The following is a 26,768-nucleotide window of genomic DNA, read 5'->3' on the forward strand; positions in this document are numbered from 1 at the left end:
TAAGTGCCTAAGAAAGGCTTAATGGGTTTCTGGCTGTGTTTTAGGATTTTAGTATCAATAGGGATTGATTTGTTTACCTGGGTAACTTCAACAGTAATGACAATTTGCCTTACTATGTTTGGAACTTTTCAATTTGAATGTAAAACGTGTGGCTCTCAAAGTGACCTAATAAACTGACCATTCTTAGAGCATCAGTATAGAGTGTTCATTTTTATGCTAAGAATATAAGCATCTGTTGCTAATGAAAATGATTAGACTTTTGCCAGAAACAATACCTTAGAACACTTAATTTTTTTGTTCATAGTGATTACTTTAGACATGCACAGTCAGTAACATAGTTTTTAGTAGTTCTTATGTTTTGGAATTGTAGTCACTTGCACGGGAAATGTCCTGGACTATTTCTAAATATTAATTGTAAATGCTTATAACATAAAATGCTTTCTTTGAGCTGTGTGGGTAGCTTTGGTAGAGACAGCACTGGACTTGAAATGGGGTGACGTTGGTTTATATCCAGCTCTGCCTATTCCAGCGATGTGACTTATCATTTTTCTGAGTTCATTTCCTTCTCTATAAAATGAGGATAATGCTCACCATTCCCTCTCTCACAATTTAATTCAACTAACATTTATTGAACACGTATACTGTGCAAGATGCTATGTTAGATACAAAGGCAAAAATAATCCCTGTCATAAAGGATCTTAAGTAGTATTTAACTATAGGTTATTTGTGAAGATCAAACGAAATCAGGTGTCCTGGCCTTTGAGATAATTGTGTCAGCTGCAGATGCTGCTTAAAATAGAGCTAAAGTCTAACCCTGTGAGATGTACCCCTACTTTTTAAGCATTTTAAGACTGTGGTGCTTCACATAGATCATTCAGCAGCAAGATCCAAGATATAGTAGCCAGCGAGGGCAGGAAAACAAATACTCATGACAAAGTTAGGAAATGGTGGTCATGTGTTCATTGAATCATAGATCTAGCGATTCTTTATGGGAAATTTTCTCCAAGGTCCATTCAACACTTCTGGGAAGGTAAGAACACCCAACAGACTATACCGTACCTGGCACATAGTAGTTGCTGATAAATGCTAATTGATTGGAGAAGACAGTAGGAGAGAACTTTAAGCAAGGAAATCTAACTTAAGTTAACTTATGTAGACTTTGTGACATACTTTGAGGGGTCCAAAAGGTAGCCAGGTGGCATACTGGGTAGAGCATTGGCCCTGATTGTCAGGAAGACCTGAGTTCAAATCAGATCTTAGACACTTACTAGCTGTGTGACCCTGGGTAAGTTACTTAAACTCTAAAGGGTATAATACCAGCACCTATCACACAGGGTTGTTTTGAAGATGAAATAAGGTAATATTTGTAAAGCACTTCACACAGTGCATAGTGGATGTTTGATAAATGCTATTTCCTTTTTTCCAGTAAGGTGACTTCCAACTGGCTTTTCCAGTTTCAAATTGGAACTATATAAGGGGCACAGCAGAAGGAGAGTGGGGGAGATGAAAAGTGAAATGATTTTGGGAGAAATTATTATCCTAATGGATAAGACTTTACATTTATTTTTAAGATTCTAAGTTCCTTCTGCTACATCACCAAGTATGCAGGGAACAGATTTCTTTTTGTTTGTTTCAGCAAAGACTAGCAGTCTGGAACAAAGACGACCTGCCCTCTTTTATATCCCTTGTAGAATACAGCCTTCATCATGGGTGTAGGACATGGTAATAACACTGTGACATTTTCTAGACTGACCATTCTGGTAGTAATTCACCCTCCCATGGGGTCACTAATAGTTGTTGACCATATTGTGGGACCTCATTCCATTTCCTTCTTGGTCAGATATCTACCAGTGTTCCATGCAGGTGAGCAATTCCAAACTATTAAATGTTGTAGAAGCTGGATATATGTCTGCAGCAATTGGATAGTGTGATCACAGTAACTGATGATTAGAAGTTAACAGAGTTTGATGAGAGATCAATTTTTCTGAACGGATTCTGTAGCTTCTTCTCTAATTGGCAGGAGCTTTCAGATTTTGTGGTCTCCACTCTGTACTTGCATTTATTTTCTTTACAAGTTACTCTAAAGCTACCCAAAAGCCACATGTTCGCCTTAAGGGATGGTTTGGCCATCCCTGTAATATAATATAAAGACAATTTCTAAGCATCCTATCTCATCAACCCTTCTAAAAGAAAGTGAGCATATCTCAATCTGTTTAACACTGAAACCAAATTGCAGGGGTGGGGGAGAACTTCAAAGGTCGAGACATAAACCTAAAATAACATGAAGTATTGTTATTTTCCATAAACACACTGTAGTACTCTGGAATAAGAGATGTTACAGTCTTAAGTTTGAATACCCTTGTTTTTAATGGCATACATCACAATGTCAGCAGTACTTGAACGCAGTATTTTGGTGTTAATTTAATTTGGCTGCTATGTATGTGTGACATCTTGCTGGAGAGAATTTAATTGTACCATTGAGTAAAACTAAAGCCATGCATAGTGATGCACTAAAATTATAGCACAAGAACAGGCTTTAGTTTTATATGGTTTTTTGTTTAGAGTTATTAACTATATGGAGGATTAAACTTGCTTTAAACTATTTTAAAACATTACAAAACCCACAATGTAAAGTTGCCATGAGCCAGCCAAAAATAATACATATGGCATTCAGGAGTGCAGTTGCTAATTGGCTACTGCCTGAGAAAATGGTACACTTGGCGTCTACTTAACGCTGTGGGTTTGGCAGAAAGCCAGATTTGGGGTCAGGTTGTTGTGAATGAAGCTGCATGTGGTTAGGGAGGAGTTAAAATGATTCATGTCTTAGAAGTTAGAGTAAGCAGAGGGTAAGCTGTTGTAGAAAACGCTTTACACATACAGGCATTCCATATTACTAGCCCTCCACTGAGCTACAACATACTTTTATCCCTGAAAGGTGAACACATTCTATGCTTTGGTGGGAGGGAATAATTAAGCTGCTGAATGTCCCAGTAGATGATTTTAAGCATATTGCTGAAAATTTCTTTTGTTGCAGAAGGAGTCTGGAGAAGAGGTGGAAGTAGAGGAATTCTATGTGAAATACAAAAACTTGTAAGTAAATTGTGATTTTGGGGGTGGGGGCAGTCATTTTTGGAAAGCATACTTGAAAATCTCAGTCATTTTATAAAAATAATGTTTTGACTATTGCTCACATACATTTATTTTTATTTGACTAATAATAATTTTTAGTGACTTAAACTTCTGTGTGAAGCAAAACACATGAGATTTTTTAGACATCTCTTATGAATTGTTTACTTTGAAAAGACTCTAATTGGTGTATGGTGAATGTTAATTTCCTTGCCTAATAAACAAGAAGAATTTATAGGAAAAAAGTCAGCTTTAGTAAAAATGAATGAAAGAAGCTCTGTACTACAGTTTCTCCCCAACCTCACTAATAATAAGCATGTTAAAGATAGGCTTTCCAAATGAACTTCAGTATTAATGAAGGATATACAAAAGGAATTGTATCATTGGAGGTATTGAATACAATGAACCAAACTTTATAGCTACTAATTTGGGCAAAAGTCTATAGAGGATGAGTAGGAAACAAAGATAATGTTAACCTGACCTGAATAAAAAATAGTGTCATTTTTTCTCTCTAAGAGAAATGGTAGAAATGCTGGTTCAAGGCAGCAGCTGAAAGAACTAGTTATTCTCTGTACTGGCTAAATTCTACAAAGAGATCACTTTGGCCAAGATCAATTTATCTGGACATGAGTAGCCACAAATAATTTCAGTGCAATTTTTGGCAGTTTAGGTAGAACATTACAGTAAGTTTGGGAAAACATCAGAAAATTTTATTATGACCTGATAATGTTAGTGAGGAAGACAGTATAAATATCTTAATAAATGTGTTAGATTATGACTACTAATAACTACATTAGTCTTTTAAGCATTGAAGATTTTTCCATAATGTTATAACCTGATATTATCAAATTGGATGGTAGAGTCAGGATCTAAAAAAAAATCTCAACAGGGTAGAATTATGACTTAAATTTTATAAGATGAAATTTAATAAATGTAAGGACATTAATTTGCATTTTGAAGAAATCAACTTAACAAATATGAGATTGAGGAGACATTGCTAGACAACAATTTCTGTGAAGGAGATGGATGTTTTCATATACTGAAAGCTTAATGTGAATCAACAATGTGGTATGGCAACTCAAAAAGCTAATGCAATTTTTGAAGTCATCACTGTGCCCAGAACAAGAGAAGTGATCATTTTACGGTGCTTTACATTGTCAGACCACAGCTAGAGTACTGTATTCAGTTCTGCGCCACATTTAGTAATTGACATTAAGTTAGAGGGAAGAACTAACAGAATGGTAGTGGGATTGGAGACCATGCCATGCCAAAAAAAAAGGAACTGGAAGTGTTTATAACATGGTAAGAGAAGCCTTAGAAGGGGACATGGTAGCTGTCTTCAGGTATGTGAAGGGCAGATGTGTAGAAAAAGATTTAGGTTTGTTCTTCCTCACCCTTGGTAGAAGCAATGTGTAGAAATTGCAGAGAGGTAATTTTGGTATCACTGTAGGGGGAAAATGAAAACCTGCCTATCAAACAACAGTTGTCCAGAATTAGAAGAGAACTTAAAGAGAAACTAAGTTCCTTTTTGTTCGTTGACCACTTATGATGTTATAAAAGCCATCGCTGCCCAGGTACAGGTTGCACTAGATGATCTCTGAAGTCTTCCAACTGTGAGATTATTTGATTAGCCTTCATGGTTTCTCAGATCATTTTATATTGACAAGGAAGGCATGAATGATGGAACAGAGTAAAAAAACTTGGGTTCTGGTCCTAGATTTGTCACTATCAAGCCACTGAACTTGGCTGGTCTCAGTGTCCTCATCTTTAAAATAATGAAGATAGCTAAGATGATCTCTACGATTTTTCAGTTGTAGGGTTCCTTGATTTTAATAGAACAAATGGGAAAATATATATTTCATCTTGTTCAGTTTATTCTGTATAATCTTTCGAGAACATGCAACGAGAACCATGGAAACAGATACTAAGATAGGATTCCTAACCATTAGAAGCATTTCTATTTCAATACATCTTTAGTGTTCAGGAAAAACTATTTTAACTTAATTAAAAGTTTTTAGGAATTGATGACTATAATAGAAGATTAAACAATAAAACATAAACAAATTGGGATTACTTTGTAAAGTCATATTAGTGCTACAGATTAACAATTAGAAGATTTGGCTTGTATACTCAAGGAAACAAGACAAGGATAGTATACATTGACAATATGTGGGATAAAAGCTTGTTTTTAAACGAGTGCTGCTAGAGAAGGAGCTTGAACATCATATCAAGGAATCCAGGGGAGACTTATGTGGCTATGATGTTGCAAGTAAGTCTGAAGTTTTCTTTAGTCATGCTTCTGTCCAACCTGCAAGAGTTGGATTGACAGATGCACTAGGAATCATCACTCCCTAGTGCAATGTGTAGATCTCACTGCTTAGTTTCTACTACATAGTAGAAACTTCACAAACGTTTTATGAACAGAAAGTACCAGGTTCATCAGCAAAATTTCGTTTTCTCAAATAAAAACACCAAGAAATGCCATGGTGGGTCTTATGAGTATAATTAATTTATTGATCTTGAAGGCAACAAAGTAAGTAGAAGTAACACTTGGACGTAGCAAACCCACACACAGGGCCTAGATATTGAGTGCTGGGAAAGGGCACTTCAGGATAGGTTGATTATACTGATGGGGAATGGCTCAGTTTGAATAAGAGGCTTATCTAGCCTATGAAGAAGACAAAGACAGAGCTTTAAATAGTTCTACTAATTCACTTATAGACTCTGGATGGAATGACAGCAACTCATTTCTGTGGGTTTTTTTTAAAATTAATATTATCATCAGATAACCAAATAAATTTCATATAGCTACATTAGTATAGGAGCTTCAAAAAATAATTTTATTGTAGTATATTTTATGCAGTTTAAAGGGAAAAGACAAAATCCATATGGCAAAATGGTAAAGAAAACTTCATTACCAGAAAGAGGTCAGGATTGTGCCCCCCCTCCCCCATGGAATTTCCATGTGATATGAATATATAATATTTAGACTATGCAAACTGTAGGTACTATTTCAGACATTTTTAAAATCTCATTCTCTTTATGTCTAATCCTAATCTTGAATTCTTACATACCCCTTTCCCTCCCTCTAATTATCTATTATGATGAAGCAGCACAGCTTTAATCATCAACTCTGATTCAGCTTTCCTGTTCTTTCTTTCCAAAGTTGGTTATTATCGAGACTTAAAATATAGAGTCACCAACTGACTGGGAATTTCATCCTGCTTTGTAGGAATTGAACTGAGGCCAGCCATATTTTCCTGAGTATCTGTCTCTATTTCGTATTCTAGGCACTGCCTCCAAACTGGAACTGGAAGTTGTTTGCAAATGTGCCTGTTTCCAGTTCTAAAGGGTGGCTGTACCATAACTGACTTTTAAATATAGTGTTACTTCTGTTGACCAGGAATGTATGTCTCAGTGACAGAGCCTCTGTGTCAGAAATTTTATCACCAGAAGTAGAAACGTCCTAGGAGACATAGGGATGTGTTCTAGGAAATATAAAATGTGGGCAGAGAGGGGAGGGCAGTTTATGAGTTGAGATTAGGGAAAGGACAAGAGAGGACTCACCCATTTCTGCTCATGTAGAATATGGGTTGAGTCTGAAGGAGGGAGCCTTTCAGCAGGCAGACCATGCTTAAAGAAAGGCTGGTTGAATTCCTGGAAAAAGCAGGTGACAAAAGGAACATAGGCCATCTTCTTCCACCCATCCTTACCTCCAAAGCCCACTCTGGAAGTGTGTTCTAAGAATTTCCAGAGGCTGTTTTTATCTTCCTTTGTAGGAAAATTGGGGCTTTCTGTGATTAGCACAATAATCTTGCCTCACCTTTTAAAATGGTGGTGTGGGGGAGAAACATTGTCATAAAATGAGCAAAGTTTACCTTCACAATTAATTGAGTAGACATAATATGATGTTAAGGCCCCTTCTGATCTCCCCACTTTCTCATCATACATAAAACCTACTTTAAGGAGAAAAAGAGCCTTTTATTACAGCAAATGCCTGGAAGAGGTAACACTTTAGTATAAATGAGTTTCAGTTCAAATATAATCGCTAATTCAATCAACAAATATGAATGACTGGTTATCAGATCTTTCCGTTTTGATAGAGGGGAATAGGGTGAAGAGAAGAGGAGGCTGGAAGCGGAAGACAAAATTTCAGTCTTCTCAACTTTGCTTAGGACAAGCCTTACTTGCCTTCAACTGGGCTGGGTCAAAGAGAAGGTGCTGCACTAAGTCATTTTTGTCCAGCAGGGATAAACACTGACAATTCTACTTCTTAGAGTTTATTATTTTTTAAAGGCAAAACTGAGTTTATGTAAAGGGGTGTCCTTCACAGGGAGATATCATTATACATGTACCTTTTAGCGCCCAAGGTAATGTTGTATTCCATAGTTATATTCCAAAAATATAACTTAAGAAGAATTTGACCTTGGTAAAAGAGATTATGCTTCTCTCTTCCATGTGTCAGAGAAGAGGAAATTAGTCCTACTCATCAAATTTTGGCCATTAGTGACTACCTTTCATCTTTAGTTTTCCTTGTATTTGTTGTTATTTCTTGAACATTGACCAAAGCCATATTTGGAGTAGTAGGGAGAAGGGGTGCAGTGCTATAACTATTAATGGCTTATTTAGTTTGTTTAATTCAAGAGATAAAGGACAAGGGTAAGGTGGAGAATAAGGATTTTGTTTGTTTTTCAAGGATTATTATTTTATTCTTTTAGCTCTTACCTTCACTGTCAGTGGGCATCCATAGAAGACCTGGACAAAGACAAGAGAATTCAACAAAAGATTAAACGATTTAAGGCAAAGCAGGGCCAGAACAAATTCCTTTCAGAGGTAGGAAACATGAGGTTAATTTTGAAAAAGACTTTATTATTGTGTTAATGTGCTAAATTTAGAATTTAAATTCAATTAAATTATCAGGAGAAGTCGGTTTGCCTCGTTTTTTGCTGTTTCTTGCATAATCCTAATTGGTTATACCTAAAAAATTTGCAAATAGGAAATTTTTTTCACTTCTTCCATTGCCTGTTCTAAAAGATATTGATCTTTTCTTATAATCTTCTGGGGAAATAATTGTGATATTCTGATTAAAATCACATAATCAGGCAAAAAGGCTAGTACACAAAACTCTACTAAAGTGTAGTGAGTGAGAAAAGTCTACATAGATAAAAATGTGAATTTTAGAGTTTTATAATCCAAAATGCTGATTTGGAGGATGTGGACTGAGTTTTTCTTATACTGTATTTTAAATAGCTATATATTTGCAAAAAGGTAGCGACATTTTTAGAAATTATGTCCTGTCATAGAGATGTTATATGCTTCCTCATTCAGAGTTATTTGTGACATGAGAGAGACCACAATACCTAGGACAGAAAAGGGAGTCTGCATTCAAAAGCAATACTGGGTCCCCCTCCACAGTAGCCAATTATGCTAGAAAAATGCCTGGCATTTTCTGTGATTTGGCTTAGTGCCCACTCGGGACTCAAGGCTTTTGATCACCAATTTAATTTCACTTAGAGCCACAAATAACATAAGAGAAGAGATCGTACGAAAAATTAGACTTGCTGATTTACCCAGATCCTCCCTATGTAGCAAGTTAGAAAAAGATCTAGAGGGTTGTGAAGTTGTATATAAAATTATCATTCCTTTAACAAATAACTTTTATTTTGAGGGATAGAAACACCCAGTTAATTCATTTCAATAAACATTCTCGCTATCTTACATAGAATTTTTTTTTTAAAAGACCAGCCTAGAGGACATTTTAGGTTCATCTAGAATCCTTTTATTTTCTATGAGTCCTGTCTGACAGATTTCAGGTCTTATTTTAGAAAGGAGATCAAGCTGATTTATTTTAATCTTCACTGAGAAATATGTTGATAGATTAGCCTTTGATTTATTGATAGTGAGCGGTTTACCTTTTACCAGCCATCTCTTCAGGTTCATGGAATTACTTTACTTATTTCTTAGAGGTCTCAACAAGAGCTATTTCTAAGGGAATCCCATAAAGTTTTATTTTTGCTGTTGTTTTTCATGAGGTCCAAACAATATAGGATATTTATGGCAATGGGAAAGTGGAAAAATCAGGCTTCATTTTGAAGCCTGCATCAGAGGTTGAAAATTATAGTAGGCAGAGAGTGCCAGGCAGCAAAAGTGCCAACTTTTGTCAGTGATGAGAAAGATAGGAAATAGCAATAGTGGTGTCTACCTAGTCCTACATCTGGTCCTGACCATAGCTGTAAGTTCAGCCAAGCCATATTTCACTCTGTTCTCTATCTAGTCTCACAGTAGAGAAATTGGATTCTAATATCCTAGGGAATTTTTTTTTATTTTTTTAAATGCAATTTATTTATTTAACATATTTGGTTTTCAGCATTGATTTTCACAACAGTTTGAATTACAAATTTTCTCCCCATTTCTGCCCTCCCCCCCACTCCAAGATGGCTTATATTCTGGTTGCCCTGTCCTAGGGAATTTTTACTATCAACTGTCTATGACTTTAGGAAAGTGACACTTTCACTGAGCCTCATTTTCCTGATCAAGGAGTCAAATTTGATCTATAGGGTCCCTTCAGTATCTAAAATTCTAATTTCCAAAATTGTGGGTCAAGGCACATCACAGAATGTATGTTTTTCAAAATAGCAGTAGAAGAATAGCCTCCACCTAGCAAATAGAAAGTTTTAATGCTGTCCTGATGAAAAATATTTAATAGAAAAAGTCACATCTGTATAGAAAATGGAAGTCTTCTCACACATTTTTGTTGAAAATTTTTTAAAAAGAACCCAATTACTGTCTGTCATCCTTCATTCTACATGGTTCCACCTCTAGACCTTAATTTTCATTTATACCTATGTTCATAGCAGTTGATTCCCTGTGTTTATACAAAGTTCTTCTTTAATCTATACCTTGATAAACTGACTAAGTTGCAAGTGTTGCAGTTTACGACTATAAAGCCCACATAAAGCAGAGATTCTTAAACTTTTTTGCATCATAGACCCCTTTGGATATCTGGTGAAACCTCTGCACCTCTTCTCAAGGTGTTCTAAAGTGCATGAAATAAAATATACAGGATTATAAAAAAGAACTATGTATTTATATCAAGATACAGTTGACAAAATGTTTTTTAAAACAAATTTGCATACCCCAGGTTAAGAACCCCTGAATAGATGACCTTTTCTTATTTTTTAATTTTAATTTAAATTTTTTACAGTAGGATATTTTTTCCATCAGGTTTGTCTGTTTGATGAAACTGGGTCTAAGAAAGTATTTCAATGCAGTATGTATGTAATTTTTAGATTCAGGAAGAGGTTATTATATAGGGAATACCTCTTTAGTCCTGGTCTATAAATATTTTGGTTTCAGTGATGAATATAAATATTGCATTTATATTTTGCACGTGAATCATTTTGAATAAGGAACTGGACATATAATTTCAATGCTGTAGGGAACTTCAAAGTGAGGACACTCCATTGTGGTCAATACTTTCTCTGCAACTTACAGTCTGAGAGCATCCTTGGGTACTAAAAAGTTAAGTGGTTTGTGTCAAAGGTGGAACTTGAATCTAGGTCTTTCTGGATCTGAGATCAGGTTTCTATCCATTTCACCATATCACTGCTCCCTTTTAAATAAATCAAATAAAGCATTTACATTTTAAATAAGCTAAACATTTTACCAAACTCTTATATCTGATGTACAACTCTCTTTCTAAAACCTCAAAATACCTTACAGTTTTGCTTATTTATCCCTGATTTGTAGTGAAAAGTACCAACACACACACACACACACACACACACACACACACACACACACACACAGAGTCTCCTCAGATCTCTTGACTTAACTCTTGGCCTTATGTAATAGAATTCCATTTTTGTTAACCATGAAACTATCTTTTCAGCTGACATATCAAAGTCTAAGGATCAAAGATCAATGGTTTGTAACATGTTTAAAAATTCTTGAAGAAATCATAATCAATTATGGCAGCATGTGCCTGATTATAAGCATGCATAAAAATGGCAATTTTAATTACAATGTATTATTTGTTTTCTGGCCAAAACTTTAGCAACTAATCTGTTTTGTTTCAAAAGAGTAACATAAATACTCTTCTTTTTAAACTTGCTCTTTCTTTATGTTTCATAATTTAGCGAGTAAACTATACTTCTTAATAGTTATTTTTAAAAAAGAAAGTTTTAGGATGTCAGCCAAAACTTAAAATCCATTTCATTGTTCTTTTCCTTAATGCCTTGCTCTTACACACTATCAATATAGACAGATCACAAAAGAATTTAGAGCAATGAAGAAATTTTTTGTAAGTGGTATATCAATATTGATCAGTAAAGAAGAAGCAACAAATGATGAGCTCTTTGTATGTAAAAATTATGAAACAGCAAATAGTATTTTAGTGCTTTCAGTTTTTAAATAATATACTGTAAATGGTACTTTTGAAGCAGATAGACAAGCGCAGTGGTTATGATAATCTGATATCACTTAGTGTACATGGCTCTAATTTCTTTATTGCAAGCTGTAGTTTCAAGAATGTTAAATGCATTGCATGCTATAAGCCTTTTGGATTGCTCATTAGTGAATTGTAATTTCACACTTCATTTAAAATATTCTTAAACATTCTCTCACAGTAAAAGGTTTCACACAGTAATTAAGAGGCCCAGTTAACAAAGTCTGAGAAGTCTGATTTCCTCACGGGGAATGATCTTGCTGAATTGTAGCTTTTCAATTAACATATTGAAGTTTGCCAAATATAAATTTTGTTTTGCCATGACCCAAAATATTATTGCCTGGTGAAGAGTATAATATTGAAAATAAAGTGAATTTTGTTGTTGTTTTTATAGATTGAAGATGAACTTTTTAATCCAGATTATGTAGAAGTTGATCGGATACTGGATTTTGCACGAAGCACAGATGATAATGGAGAGGTAAAAGAAGACAGTGAAATGAAATGAAAAAGTAGCTGGGGCTGATTCTTAGCTGAGTTTGTATGTTGATTGCTTAAAATATAATTTTGATAGCATATATGTTCGTGTACAAAATATGGTATATAAACATAAAAAGGAATTTCATACTTCCCCAAGAGTAATAAATTATTGTTCTATTTACAGTACACAAATAATTTGTTGATGGAGAGAGAAGAAAAGACAGAGAGATCTAGACTATAATGACCAGTATAATGTAGTGGAAAGAGAATTGGACTTTAGTATATTTGAGTTTGAATGCTGTCTCTAACACTTACTAGTTATGTGAGCACAGGCAAGTCACTTAACGTCTCAAAGTCTTAGTTTCTTAATCTTTAAAGTGGAGATAATTATATTTGTACTACCTACTTCACAGTATTGTTGTGAGGCAAGTACTTTATAAAACTTAATGTGATACATACATAGGAGCTATTTTTAACACACTTAACCCAAGTTTAAATTTTATTTCTTCATTTATGGTGTGATGAACTCTAGTAATGCAAAACAACTTAAAACCAAATATATTCAGTGTTTTACACACACACACACACACACACATTATATGTTACTTTATAATCCATTTAGCTTGAGAAGTTGTTTATAAAATAATTTTTCTATATGAAGCCAAACTGCTTGAATATGCTTAGTGAAAAAGAATTGGTGAAATTCATTTAAATACATAGTAGGGCACCTGTTAACTTCATTTTGGTTATCTGTTTGTTCATCCTTAGTTACAATAATGACAAAAATAATAATTCACATTTTAGTAGTGATTTAAGGTTTACAAAGTACTTTTCTCACAATAGCTCTAGTACTGCTGTTTAGCCTCACCAGGTTTAATGACATTTGGTGTTAGAGACCCTTAATTCATCAACCAAATTCAAGTTTGGTCTGCAGTGGATAATATGGGATACTCATTTACATGAAGCATCAGTTAGAGCACTGCCACCTTGCTATGTGTGAGCTGGTCTTTTGCTGTTTTGGGCACTGGAATGTGCCAGCAATAGTCCCTTTTGTGCTTCTTTCACATCAAAGCTTTGGGTCATATGGCAACTATCAGCATGATCCTTAGCCAGTGTTTGAAAGTTATTGTAGTAATATCTTTTCCAGTTTTTATAAGTGTACTGAAATGGTTTCTGAGCACTTGTACAAAGATGGAGATACAAACTAGCAAAATATCAGTTTAGATGTCTCATAAATCGTATTACCAAATAACCAGAATGTCTGTTTGAGAATCTGTACCAGGACATGAAGGTCAACAAACCATAGTTGTTTTCTTAGGGGGAAAGAGGAAGGAAATTCCATAGATGAATGACTTACACTTAATGCTTTGGCTTCAATTCTTACAGAGCTCAGAGCTAGAAATACATGATTATTTTAAAACTCAGTCTCTTACACAAGATTGTACAAATAGCAATTAAGCACTTGGACTCGAATCCAAGTGATCTGACTTCAAGTATCTATCATCTCTATCTCTTTGGCTCTAATTTTTCTTTTGGAAGGGGGAAGGCAATTGGGGTTAAGTGACTTGCCCAAGGTCCCACAGCTAGTAAGTGTCAGTTGTCTTATGTCGAATTTGAACTCAGGTCCTCCTGACTCCAGGGCTGGTGCTCTATTCACTGCACCACCTAGCTGCCCCCATCTCTATCTCTATAGATATATAGAGATATAGAGAATTTTTGAAGACAGAGGGACAGGGAGGGAGGAAGGAAAGAGAGAGACACACAGAAACAGAGAGAGACAGAGAGCATGCAAACACACTTTCTTTTCAGAAAGATAGTGTGATACAGTTGCAAAAGTGCTCTGAACTTGGAGGCCAAATTCAAATCTTAAGTTACTTAACATTTCTAAGTTTCAGTTTCTTTGTAGAGTGAGGAAGTTGAAGTAGATGATTTCTAAGGTCTAAGACTATAATTCTCACTCTTTTCTCTCCCCCCCATCTCTTTCCCTTTTATCTTCCCTCTCATTCCTTCCCTTCTTTACTCCTCTTTCTTCATATTCTTCCCTTTCCTTTCTTCTCAAACCATTTCTCCTCAGACCCTCACCTTCTCCTCTTCTCTCCTCTCCCCCCTCTATCTTTTCATTCCTTCCCTTCCTCCTGCCTTTGCACTTCTTCCATTCCCCTTTCCCCTATTTTCCCTTCCCCTTGTATATCTTCTTAGCATCCTTCCCTTCCCCTTCATCTTTTCCTTCTTTCCCTTCTTCCTGCCTCCTCCATTCCCCTCTTTTCCATTCCCCTCATATTCCTTCTTTCTGCTAGCATCCTTCCCTTTCCCTTCCTTCTCCTCTAATTCCCTAGAGTACCTCTCCTTTATTTCCCCCTTCTCTCTCTCCTCCCTTCTCTCTTCCTCTCTGCTCCCGTTCTCTTTTTCTTCCCTTCCTTTTCTCTTCTTCTGCCCTCACTCTCTCATTCGTATATGCATATATATGTGTGTGTATGTGTGTGGGTAAAATCAGCTGTCTTGATAAACTAAGACCTATGTCTGTTTTATTTTTTAAAAACTGTAATTGAATAATATCAATAAAACACATGTACAGACAGTGTGATGTGGTAAGTGGTGTTGGGGTTGGCATTAGGAAGACCTACCCTCCCTATGATAATATATCTGTGACCTTGAGAAAATTACTTCATCTCTTGATGTATGTCAAGTAAAGCTGTAGCCTCATCTACTAAGTTAAAAATGGTTTGCTTTTGGAGGATATTCATAGACTCATAGAAGCATAGATTTAGAACTCAAAGGGGCCTTAGAAATCATCTAGTCCAGATTCCTCATTTTACAGATAAGCATACTGGGGTCTAGTGGTTAAGTGAGTTATCCAAGATCATACAAGTAGTAATTAGGTAGCAGAGCCTGGGTTTGAATCCAAGTCATTTAACTTCTGCTCTATCCCTGTTCCCACTACATCAGCACCACCACCGTTATTACTACATCTTCCTCCCCAAACCAAGAAATTACAGGTCTTTTCCATAGTTGCATAATAAAATATATACATATGTTTAGCTTTCAGATCAAATCTTCATTTAAATTTCTACTTGTTACTTTTCTAAAAGGGGAAATCGTATTTGTGAAGGTATACAATATCTGTATAGACAAGATTTTGTCTAGGTGTCAGAGTGAAAACTATATTTACAATCTTGGTGCAATCAAACAACATTATTTTCTATTTAGGAAGAGAAGAAGAAAAAATTATTAGATTTATTACCATGAATGTTTTTTCCCTAGCACTTTATTATATATAATTTCTTTTGAAAATAACTGTGACCTACATAAAGACTGAAATGAATAGCATAACAAAATACTTAGTACAGCATTTGGTTTCAAATCACTCTTGTCTTAGAGGATGATGCTTGGTTCTTTCTGATGTGAGAGAGCACTGTGAAATATTTTAACTACTTTTTCAAACTTGGTTATCATAGTGTTTCTAGAATGAGTAGCATAAATAGATTGTAAAGTAGCAGATTTTCTTCCAGATTTTTTTAAATAAATAATCTAATTCTTACTTATCTAAACTATTAATCACAAAGCCTGTGACTCATTATCTGGTGAAGTGGTGTTCACTTCCTTATGAAGACAGCACTTGGGAGCTAAAGCAGGACATAGACCAAGCTAAAATTGAAGAATTTGAGAAACTGATGTCCCGGGAGCCAGAAACGGAACGTGTGGTAAGAATTGACTCAAAACAGAGGATTTTGTATCAAAGTAGTGTGGTCTTTGAGAAACCACTAATGGGATTTGGTGTGTTTAAAATAGGAGCGACCTCCTGCTGATGATTGGAAGAAATCAGAGAGTTCCAGGGAGTATAAAAACAATAACAAACTCAGGGAATACCAGTTGGAGGGAGTAAACTGGCTACTTTTCAATTGGTACAACACGTAAGTAGAGGCTTCTTTCTTTTCCCTTTTTTAAAAAAAATCTAGTTACTCTTGTGTTTTATTTAAAATAATTTCTATTTTAAAAAATCTTTAAAAACAAGATTATTCTTGTTAGAAATGAAATAAATAATCAATGTCTAATATTCAGAGATGCATATACTAATGTGTTATTTATTAGAATTTTATTTCTTAGAGATTTTTCTGGTGAAATTTAATTTTATTAAAAATCAAAGAGGACATTTAAGCCAATGTCCATGTAGTCATGCATTTAACATTATAGTCATTTATGTGTTTTGAAAGGATGGCAAGAATGTGTATCTGTTAATTTTCTTTATTGTTGTTCCCCAGGAGAAACTGCATTTTAGCAGATGAGATGGGTTTGGGAAAAACTATCCAGTCCATTACATTTCTCTATGAGATATATTTGAAAGGAATACATGGCCCTTTCCTAGTAATTGCCCCATTGTCCACAATCCCAAACTGGGAAAGGGAATTCCGTACCTGGACGGAGTTGAATGTGGTTGTGTACCATGGGAGTCAAGCTAGTCGCCGGACCATTCAGTTGTATGAAATGTACTTCAAAGATCCACAGGTAAAGTTGTATGCCTTCTTTCCTCATGCACATGCATACAATTTTAAGAATTAAGTTTTGGCCTTACTCATTTGGGATGGCATAGATCCTGTTGGGCTGAGGAATTTGCTTTAAATCCCTTGCACAGTTTAGTTATTTTATTGTATTTCCCTGTCATAGAAACACAGCTCTATTTCCCCCTTCCTTCTTAGAGCAAAATAGAATTTAATAACCAATAAATTATGGGCAAAAGAAAAGTTTCCATTTCTCTTATATCCTGCTGTTTATTCCCCTTGCCTTTCCCTTTCCTTCTCCTTTCCTCTTTCTTCTTCCCTTCCCTCTACCTCTTGACATTTTCCTAGAAAGATCAGCTTCAGAAATCTGAGTCCAGATCCTACCACGGGTGATTATTACCTATGTAAACTTGAGAAAATCGCTTCACCTCTCTGGCCTCTGTTTCCTCATCTGTAAAATGAGGCTGTTCAACCAGATGACCTCTGAGTTCCCTTCCGGATTTTGACTTATACTCCTGTAATATCTTTTTTATTTTTCCACCTCCCCATCCTTCCTTCCTGGTCAGTTTGGAAGGAGTTCTCTAGTGGAGGAAGGAGGGGTCCATTCTCAGCTTTGTACTGTTTAACATTTTTATTTGTGACTTAAATTATAGCCTACATGGCACAATTACCAGATTTGTAGATAACACAAATTTGGAAAGCATCCCTAATGTGATAGCCATCCAGAAATATATGGACAGGCTAGACTATTGGACTGGGGAGGCAGTACAGTGGAAAGAGTCATGGTTCTGGAGTCAGAGGTCCTGAGTTCAAATTTCACTTCTTATACCTAGTACATTTGTGACCATGGGCCTAAATGGGCCTCATTTTCTTCATCTGTAAAATAAAGGAATTGGGCTAGATGGCTTCTAAGATCCCTTCTCTCTGATGATGGAATGTGAAAAGGAATTAAGGAGCCTCTTGATGACGATGAAAGAGGAGAGTGTGAAAGCTGGCTTGAAGCGTAACATAAAAAACAAAAAAATAAAAAAAACCCCAAAAAACTAAGATCTTGGCAACTGGTTCCATCACTTCCTGGCACATAGAGGGAGAAGAGATGGAAGCAGTGTCAGATTTTTATACCTTGGGTTCAAAGTTCATTTTAGGTGACAACCATAACCATGAAATTAAAAGATGTTTGCTCCTTGGAAGGAAAGCTATTGCAAATCTAGACATTCTACTAAAAAGCAGACATTACTTGCCATATAGTCAAAGCTATGATTTTTCCAGTAGCAATGTATGTGTGTGAGAGTTGGAGTATAAGGAAAGCAGAGCACCACAGAATCAAACTGTTGTTCTGGAGAAGACTTTAGAGAGTCTGACAGCAAGGAAATCAAATCAGTCAATACTTAAAGAAATTAATTCAGGCTATTCACTGGAAAGTCAAATGTTGAAGGTGAAGCTTAAATATCTTGGCCACATAATGAGAAGATGAGACTCATTGGAAAAGACCCTGATGCAGAGAAAGATTGAAGGAAAAAGGGAAAGATAATGGCAGAGGATGAGATGGAAAGATAATATCATGAAAACAATGACCGTGAAGTTGGACAGACTTTGAGAGAGAGTGGAAGACAGAAGGGCCTGGCATGCTATGATCCATAAGATCACAAAGAGGTGAACACAGCTGAACAACAAGAAGGTCCCTTCCGGCTCTTAATCCGTGATTGTGTTAGACGAGATGTAAGGGGAAGAATATATTCAGAGTTGTATTTGGGTTAAAAAATTAACCTAAGAAGTACAGGGTATCAGGAGGACATGAGTTCAAATCCAGCTTCAGACACTTGATACACTTACTAGCTATGTGACCTTGGGCAAGTCACTTAAACCCAATTGCCTTGTCTTCCCTCCTCCAAAAATAAAAAAGAAGTACAAGGTGTTGGAGGTGTAGCTAAAGTGCAATTCCTCTGAAAAAGAGATGGGATTTTTATGGACTGAAAGAGCAAGGTGAGTCCAACAGTGTGGCATGGGAGGCAAAAAAGCTAATATGATCTTAGATGGCATAGTTTACAGGATTAGGAATAGAGTAATTTTTCTGTACTCTGCCTTAGTCAGACCACATCTGGAGCACAGGATAATTTTAGGAAAGATGTTGATGAGCTAGAAATCATTCAGAGGAGGGCAACTAGGATGGTGAACAGCCTCAAGTAAATGTCATATGAGGACCACTTGAAAGAAGGTAGGAATGGTTAGCTTGGAGAAGAGAAGAATTTCTAGGGTAAGGGAAATAACATGGTAGTTGTCTTTAAGTGTTGGAAAAACTAACCAGTAGAAGAGAAGGGATTGAGTTTGTTGTTTTCATCTCTGGAGGGCAGAATTAGGAACTATGGGTGTTGGTTATAAAGAGGACATTAGTTCAATATAAGGAAAAACTTTATCGCTATTATAGCTGCATCAAAGTGGAATGGGTTGCCCTAGGAGGTAGTGAGTTTCCTTTCTCACTGAAGGTCTTTCAGCAAAGGCTTGATGATTTATCACTCATATGGTTTGTTGTAGAAGGGATTCCTGTTCAGGATGGGTTGGATTAGATAGTCCTTTCCAACTCAGAGCCCTCCTTTCTTCCCTATCTTCTTTCTTCCCTCCTTCCCCTCTTCTCTCCCTTTATTCTTCTCACCTTCTTTTCTTTCCCTCTTTATACTCTTTCCTTCCATCCCCTCTCCCCATTTGTCACCTTGATTATCAGAGAATTGTTCTTAGTGAGGCTGACCGCTAAATAGCAAATATATTTTATTGTAGTGATTACCTTTGTTTTGTTAGTAGTTTTTTTATTAATAAGCAGATAAATTTTGTTTTAAAAGAACCTATAAATGAAAGAGTTACATTAAAAAAGTAACTGTTATCATTGTTTCTATTACTGTATAAATTTTCTTATTGTCTAAAAGTCCAATCTTAACTGTTTGATTTTGGGTTTTATCAGAAACAACCCAAAGTTAGGCAGCTCAATATGCATTCTTTTCAGCTCAACAGTTCGGTATGAATCTACTTATGTGCTGCCTTCCTCAGTTTATATAATCTATAAGAAAATAGGGCCCAAAACTAGACTGCCACTTCACTTTAAAAATGAAAGATTGGAAAAGCTATAATTTTCTGCAAAAGTTTTAAATCTGTTAAAAGGCAAGTCATCATGAAAGTGTTTCAAAATAAATATTAGGATATATTGATAGGTGATAAGGTATGGCTTTTCGTAGACAGACATGGTGGGGTATTTGTATAGTAGCTAGGTGGCCAGCCTTGGGAATAAGTAGCAATCTGGGTTCAGATTGTATCTGTGTGTATACTGTGTGTATATGGCTTTGAGGCCATAGAGAGTCACTAAGTCTTTCAGTGCCCTAAGCAACTTTCTAAGACTGTTACAGATGAATTTCTGATCCCTTTCATTCCATGAAATTTCCATACTTTGAGTTCCTTACACTCATTAATGAAATGACAATGCCACATTTAAAAAAAATAGCACATAGACAAGACCATACCTTTACCACAGCTACTTGAATTTGATAACAACTAACTGTGTGTCCTTGGGCAGGTGATAAAACTTCACTACGTCATGATTTCCTCTTCTGTGAAAGGAGTTGTACTAGGTGATCTCTGATATCCCTTACAGAACTAAATGTATGATCCTATTACCTTCCCATGACTTTGTCTTTCTATATTGGTCTAAATGGGAAAAAAATTATCTACGGGAAGGAGCTAGGTACTCCAAAGCCAAAAACCTTTTATTCTTAGAAAGATCTATGTGAGACCAAGACTTTCCTGTTCAGCAGTGAAACAATATAGTATCTTAGAATTAGAAAGGATCTCATGGGATAGACAGTGAAAAGGGAAACAGGTGGGCTAATCCCTGGAGATAGGAAGCAATGAAAAAAAGACTTGCCTGTTTCCTATTTGCTCTACAAGCTACTGTCTAAATCTTACCAACTTCACCCATTTCTCAGTATGTTTTCTCAGTAAAAACTCAGTAACCTGAGCTTTTGGGGAAGGCTGTAATTGTCCACTGAGGCAAGGCATGATGAGGAGAATGAGGAAAGATAAATCCTTGTTATTGCCATACCAGCCCATGTTCTACTATCCTTTCTGTGGAATATTGGTTTTCCTCTTAAACTTAACATTTAACACATGGTATAGTGGAAAGAGACCTAAATTTGGAGTCAGAGAACATGGTTTTGAGACCCAGCTGACAACAAGGTCTATGTGTGACCAAGACTTTTCTGTTCAGCAGTAAAATGATGTAGTCTTTTTAAAATTGTTACTTATTTTAAACATTCTTTTCTTTTTGAGTTTCAAATTGTCCCTTTCTCTCATCTCCCTGCTCATTCACTGAGAAGGCAAACAAAATACCATTTATACATGTGAAATCATGCAAACCATCTTTCCATATTAGCCATATCACAAAAAAGGGAGAAAAGTATACTTCAATTTGCACTCAGAGTTCATCAGTTCTCTCTTTGTAGTTAGATAGCATTTTTCTTGGATCATTGTATTGATCAGAGTAGTCAAGTCTTTCACAATTGATCTTCACTGCAACATTGCTGTTACTGTGCACAATCATCTCCTGGTTCTTCTTACTTCCTTTTGCATCAGTTCATATAAGTCTTGTCAAGGTTTTTGGTTTGTTGTGTTTTTTTTTTCTGAAACCACCTCCTTCATTATTTCTTATAGCACAATAGTTCTCCATCACAATCATATACCATGTTTTATTCAGCCATTCCCCAATTGATGAGCATCTCTTCAATTTCCGATTCTTTGCCATCACAAAAAGCTGCTATGAATATTTTTATACACATAGGTCTTTTTCCTTTTGAAATACAGATCTAGTAGTGGCATTGCTGGGTCAAAGGGTTTACACATTTTCAAAGCCCTTTGGACATAGTTCCAAATTGTTCTCCAGAATGGCTGAACCAGTTTACAACTCCATCAACAATTTATTAATGCACCTGTTTTCCCTCATCTCCTCCAGCATTTGCTATTTCTGATAGACATGAAGTGGTACCTCAGAATTGCTTTGATTTGCGTTTCTATAATCAATAGTGACTATAGATAACTTTGATTTCTTCCTTTAAAAATTGCCTATTCATATCCTTTGACCATTTATCTATTGGGGAGTGACATTTATAAATTTGACTCAGTTCCCTATGTATTTGAGAATGAAGCCTTTATCAAAGAAACTTGCTCTGAAAATTTTTAACATTACTTTGTTGTCTGTGGTACATTTTAGCAAAACGTAGTTTCTCTATGTCTTTCAATGAAGTCTATTTTTGCTTTTCTTTGTCTGACATCATTGTTGGTGGTACCCCTGCCTTTCTTACTTCAGCTGAAGCATAATAGATTCGGCTCCAACCCTTATTTTAACTCTGTGTGTGTCTTTCTGTTTCAAGTGTGTCTCTTGTAAACAACATTTTGTCCCATTCTCATTTCTAATGCATACTGCTCTCTGCTTCTGTTTTATGGGTGAACTCATCCCATACATATTTATGATTACTAACTGTATTTCCCTTCATCCTGTTTTCTTCTGTTTATCCTTTTGTCTTTCTTTTCTTTTTGTTCCTCCTCAAAGTCTGTTTTGTTTTTGTCCACTGCCTCTTTTAATCCCCCCATATATCTTGTCCCCTTACCCTCCTACTTTCCTATTAGGTAAAGTAGATTTTTATACTCCACTGGGTATTTATATGTGTGTATGTGTGTGTGCCCGTGCCCGTGCATGCGCAAGTATGTGTGTGCATGTATTCTCTCTTTGAACCAATTCTGATGAGAGTAAGGTTTAAGCATTGCCTGCCACCCCCCTCTTTTCCCCTCCACTATATAAACTTCCTTGCACACCTTCTTTTATGTTAGAAAAGTTTTCCCATTCTACCTCTCCCTTCCCTCTTCTCCCAGTTCATCCCTCTTTCTCATTGCTTCCTTTTTTTGAGATCATCCCAACATGATCAACTCATACTCATGTCCTCTGTATGTGTAGACTTCTTCTAACTGTCCTAATAATGACAAAGTTCTTAGGAATCATATATATCATCTTTCCATGTAGGAATATAAATAGTTTAACTTTATTGTGTCCCTTATGATTACTTTTTCATGTTTTTCTTTTTATGCTTCTCTTGAGTCTTGTTTGAATGTCAGATTTTCTGTTTAGCTGTGGTCTTTTCATCAGGAATGCTTAAAAGTCCTCTATTTCATTAAATATCATTTTTTTCCCTGAAGGATTAAACTCAGCTTTGCTGGGTAGGTTATTCTTGATTGTAATCCCAGTTCCTTTGCCTTCTGGAATATAATATTCCAAACCCTCTGCTACTTTAACGTGGAAGCTGCTAAAGCTTGTGTGATCCCTGACTGTGACTCCACAATATTTAAATTGCTTCTTTCTGGATGCTTGAAATATCTGCTTCTTAATATGAGAGCTCTGAAAATTTACTGTTATTTGTGGAGGTTTTCATTTGGGGATCTTTTTCAGGAGGTGATCGTGCATTCACTGGATTCTTTCAATTTCTATTTTACCCCCACATCTAAAGTATTGGGGCAGTTTGCCTTTATAATTTCTTTAAATATGATGTGTAGGCTCTTTTTTTGATCATGGCTTTCAGGTAGTCTAATAATTCTTAAATTCTCTCTCCTCAATCTATTTTCCAGGTAAGTTGTTTTTCCGATAAAATAATTCACATTTTCTTCCTTCTTTTTTAAAAATTCTTTTGACTTTGTTTTATTGTTTCTTGATCTTTCATAGAGTCATTAGCTTCTACTTGCCCAATTCTAATTTTTGAGGAGTTCTTTTCTTCAGTGATTTTTTTGTACCTCCTTTTCCATTTGGCATATTCTGCTTTTTAAGGAGTTTATTTGTTCACTGAATTTTTGTGCCTCTTTTAACATTAGGCCAATTCGGATCTTTAAAGTGTTATTTTCTTCAGTATTTTTTGTGCCCCTTTTACCAAGCTCTTAATTCTCTTTTCATCATTTTCTTGCATCACTCTCATTTCTTTTCCCAATTTTCCCTCTAGCACTCTATCACACTTTAACTCTTCTAGGAATTGTTGTTGGGCTTGGGTCTAATTAGCATTTTTCTTTGAAGCTTTGGTTGTAGCTTTTTTCACCATGGTGCCTTCTGGGATTGTGTCCTGGTCTTCCTGCCACCCTAGTAGCTTTTTATGGTAAAATTCTTTGTTGTTTGCTCATTTTCCAGCCTGTTTCATGACTTTGAATTTCAAGTAGGACTTGGCTCACCTGGGAGTGGGGAGGCATTGTCCCAAGCTTCAGGCTTTGTTGTACTGCTATCTTCAGAACTAGTTCTGGGGGTTTGCAAGTTTTCAGTACTTCCAAGGAGTTGTGATCCAGGGAGAGGTGTGTTCAGTTTTCTTATGGTTTGTACTCTGGTCTTTATCCAGAAAAGCCCCTGCTCCCCTGTAGCCACAAATACTAGCACTCCTCTTGGTTTTGTAACTGGGACCAGGTCCCCTGCTCTCCTGCAGTCACAAGTTCCTTTCTGCCTTGGAACTGAGACTGGGGCCCCTGCTCCTTTGTCACTGACCACAAGCATTCTCTGCCTTGGAAGTACAGTCCAAAACTATGTATGGGCAATAGATTTGCCAATCAGCACCAGCTGCTCCCAGTGCCAGCAAATAGTCCCTAATAATCTTTTTCTTACCAGTTGGTCAACCCCTTTACTGTCTCAGAGTTGAGAGCTCCCAAAGCTGCTGTTGCTGCTGCCTGTGCGGCAGTGCCTCCAAGGTTTGCTCCCTGAACTGGCCCCAGCCCAGGGTCTCAGACTTGTCCTGTTGACTTCCTAGGTTGTGTTAGTCTGGAAAAATGTCTGACCTTGACCTTTTGTTGGTTCTGCTGCTCCAAAATTTGATTGAAGGAGTTATTTTAACATTGTTTGGAAGGTAATGTTGGGAGCGTTCAGCTGGTTGCTGCCTGTACTCTGACATCTTGGCTCCCCTCCAATATAGAGTCTTAAAGTTGGAAAAGATCTCAGGTTCACAATGAAAAGGGAAGCAGACATACTAATCCCTGGATATGAAGAAGTAAAGAAAAAAATTGATTGAGAATTTGTTGGGAACTTAGAGGTATCTCTGGGGTTTATTGTAGCAGAAAGACCTAGACCCTATATTGCCTTGCCCCTAAAGTCCTGATTCCTTCCCTTGTCCTTTGAAAACTTTATCCTAGACCTTCACCATGGGAGTCATCTCTGATGACTTGGAACTGGAAGAGACTCCAATCTTGCTGTACAGTAGCCAGGGAGGGAAGGGGAGATGTAATAGTAGCATCTGAAATATATACTCTGAATGAATTTTTTTTCTAGAAATATTGTTATACACAATGTCGGTTTATTTCTTTGTTTCAGATATGTCATGAGACAATAAGTTTCTGCATTTGGGTTTGGGAAACCTAATTACCATGCATAGTATTGTTCCTGCAAGGAAATGAGTTGCAAGTGTCAGACAATGAATTTTTAGAACATAACCCATTCATAAATAGGGGCTATTTAGTCTTAAAACACTATATTTAATCTCTTTCATTAAACTGCAAGCTAATATATTAAATTAGTACTCTCTTATTAACAGGGTCGAGTTATAAAGGGGTCATATAAGTTTCATGCCATCATCACTACATTTGAGATGATCTTGACTGACTGTCCTGAGCTGCGGAACATTCCCTGGCGCTGTGTAGTCATTGATGAAGCCCATAGGCTGAAGAATAGGAATTGTAAACTGTTGGAGGGACTCAAGATGATGGACCTGGTAAGTGTTCATATAGTGTCACCATCCTTTTATATATGAAAAAAATTACTTGTGTTCGTGATTACTGCACATGTGTATGACTCTAAAAACTACTGACATCATGAATAGAAATCAGGAGATTCAGGTTTAAGGCTGTGACTTTGGTTTGTGGTTACTCTATTTACAGAATCTATTGATGGTTGCGATTAAGCCACTTACTGTTGCAGTGAGTCCGATCTTCTATTAAAAAAAATCCTTGTTCTTCCTGATTGTATGATTTGACACTGGCAGCTATAATTTCCCAAGAAGCTGTGGAATATAGCAGTCTGGCAACATGGAAGGAGTACCAGCTCTGTAGTCAGAGGACCTATTGCCCATGAGACTTTGGACAAAGTGCTTAATCTCCCTAGGCTTCAATTTTTGAACCTCTAAAAGGAAGGGGTTGGACTAGTTTGCTTATGAGGTTTTTTCTAGCTCTAGCTGTATGATTATATGATCTTATGTCACAATGAAACTAATGTTTAATATTTATTTCTCTAAATTACCTTTTTTTAAAAAAATTGATTTAGAAAGACTTGGGAAGGTGTTGTCAACGTTTTCTTAGTTTTACATTCTTCACTGTAGATAAATGTGGATAAAGGGGAATATTTTACAAATCTCCTAAATTTCCTCCTGGAAACTGGATCTCTTAAGACCTAAATGGAAGGGGATAATATTAGAGTAGGGTACAGGGAGGGGAGGAGGGGGAAATGTGTATGTAAATTTTACTCTTCTATTTTTCTGTTTCCTTTCCCTCCCTTTATTTTATCCTACTACCCTTTAAACTCAGATGATCTTTTCCTTTTCCAAGTTAACAACTTTAACTTGAATTCCTTGATTTGTGTGCAGTGATATCAGTCTCAAACTGTTGCTCAGTTTTAACTAACCAGTTTTTCTGTGTTATAACATCTCTTCCTTCCCAACTCTATCTCTTTCCTCACCTTCCATGATTATATGCACAGATACAGGTGGAAACAAACAAGGCTGTTGTGTCCACCTCCACCAAGTCTCATTCCTTTTTACAGAAAATCCAATTATGCTTAAAAGAGAAATGAGTATATACATCCTAGACTTTTCTTAGTATGGAGTGTTACTGATAATTATAACTCAGGTATGTATTTTTCACGCCTGTTAGTCAATTCAGAGATAGCCCTGCCAGATCAGGCAGCCCTATTCCATATGACACTTTCATTCTATCTTGAAAAAAACATTAAAAAAAAATCTATACAGGATGTTGCTGCTGTTGTTTTTTAATTAGATTCCAGTGTTCTGAGGGGAAAAAAAAACCACAACATTTTTGTTGCTTTGAAAAAGAAAGTAGTTGGGCCTACTGAAGGAAGAACATTTCAAGCCCAATATGAATTGGGTATGGGAGGAAACACATTTAGGATGAATTTAGCATCAGAAGCTCTGGGTAGAAATCTCTGTATTCTACCACCTACCACT

General features: G+C 36.2%; 1 protein-coding gene across 1 annotated transcript in view; it reads left to right on the forward strand.

The window, feature by feature from the left end:
• CHD7 (chromodomain helicase DNA binding protein 7) overlaps positions 1 to 26,768 on the forward strand; it is a 158,927-nt gene that overhangs the window by 86,159 nt on the left and 46,000 nt on the right. The window contains exons 6-12 of the mRNA XM_036757487.1: positions 3,035 to 3,090; positions 7,845 to 7,959; positions 11,967 to 12,050; positions 15,613 to 15,750; positions 15,839 to 15,960; positions 16,309 to 16,552; positions 25,128 to 25,304. Of these exons, the coding sequence (XP_036613382.1) occupies positions 3,035 to 3,090; positions 7,845 to 7,959; positions 11,967 to 12,050; positions 15,613 to 15,750; positions 15,839 to 15,960; positions 16,309 to 16,552; positions 25,128 to 25,304 (936 nt within the window). The remainder of the gene's footprint in view (positions 1 to 3,034; positions 3,091 to 7,844; positions 7,960 to 11,966; positions 12,051 to 15,612; positions 15,751 to 15,838; positions 15,961 to 16,308; positions 16,553 to 25,127; positions 25,305 to 26,768) is intronic.

Source organism: Trichosurus vulpecula, chromosome 1, assembly GCF_011100635.1.
Source record: "Trichosurus vulpecula isolate mTriVul1 chromosome 1, mTriVul1.pri, whole genome shotgun sequence".
In the NCBI taxonomy this organism is placed as follows: Eukaryota; Metazoa; Chordata; class Mammalia; order Diprotodontia; family Phalangeridae; genus Trichosurus; species Trichosurus vulpecula.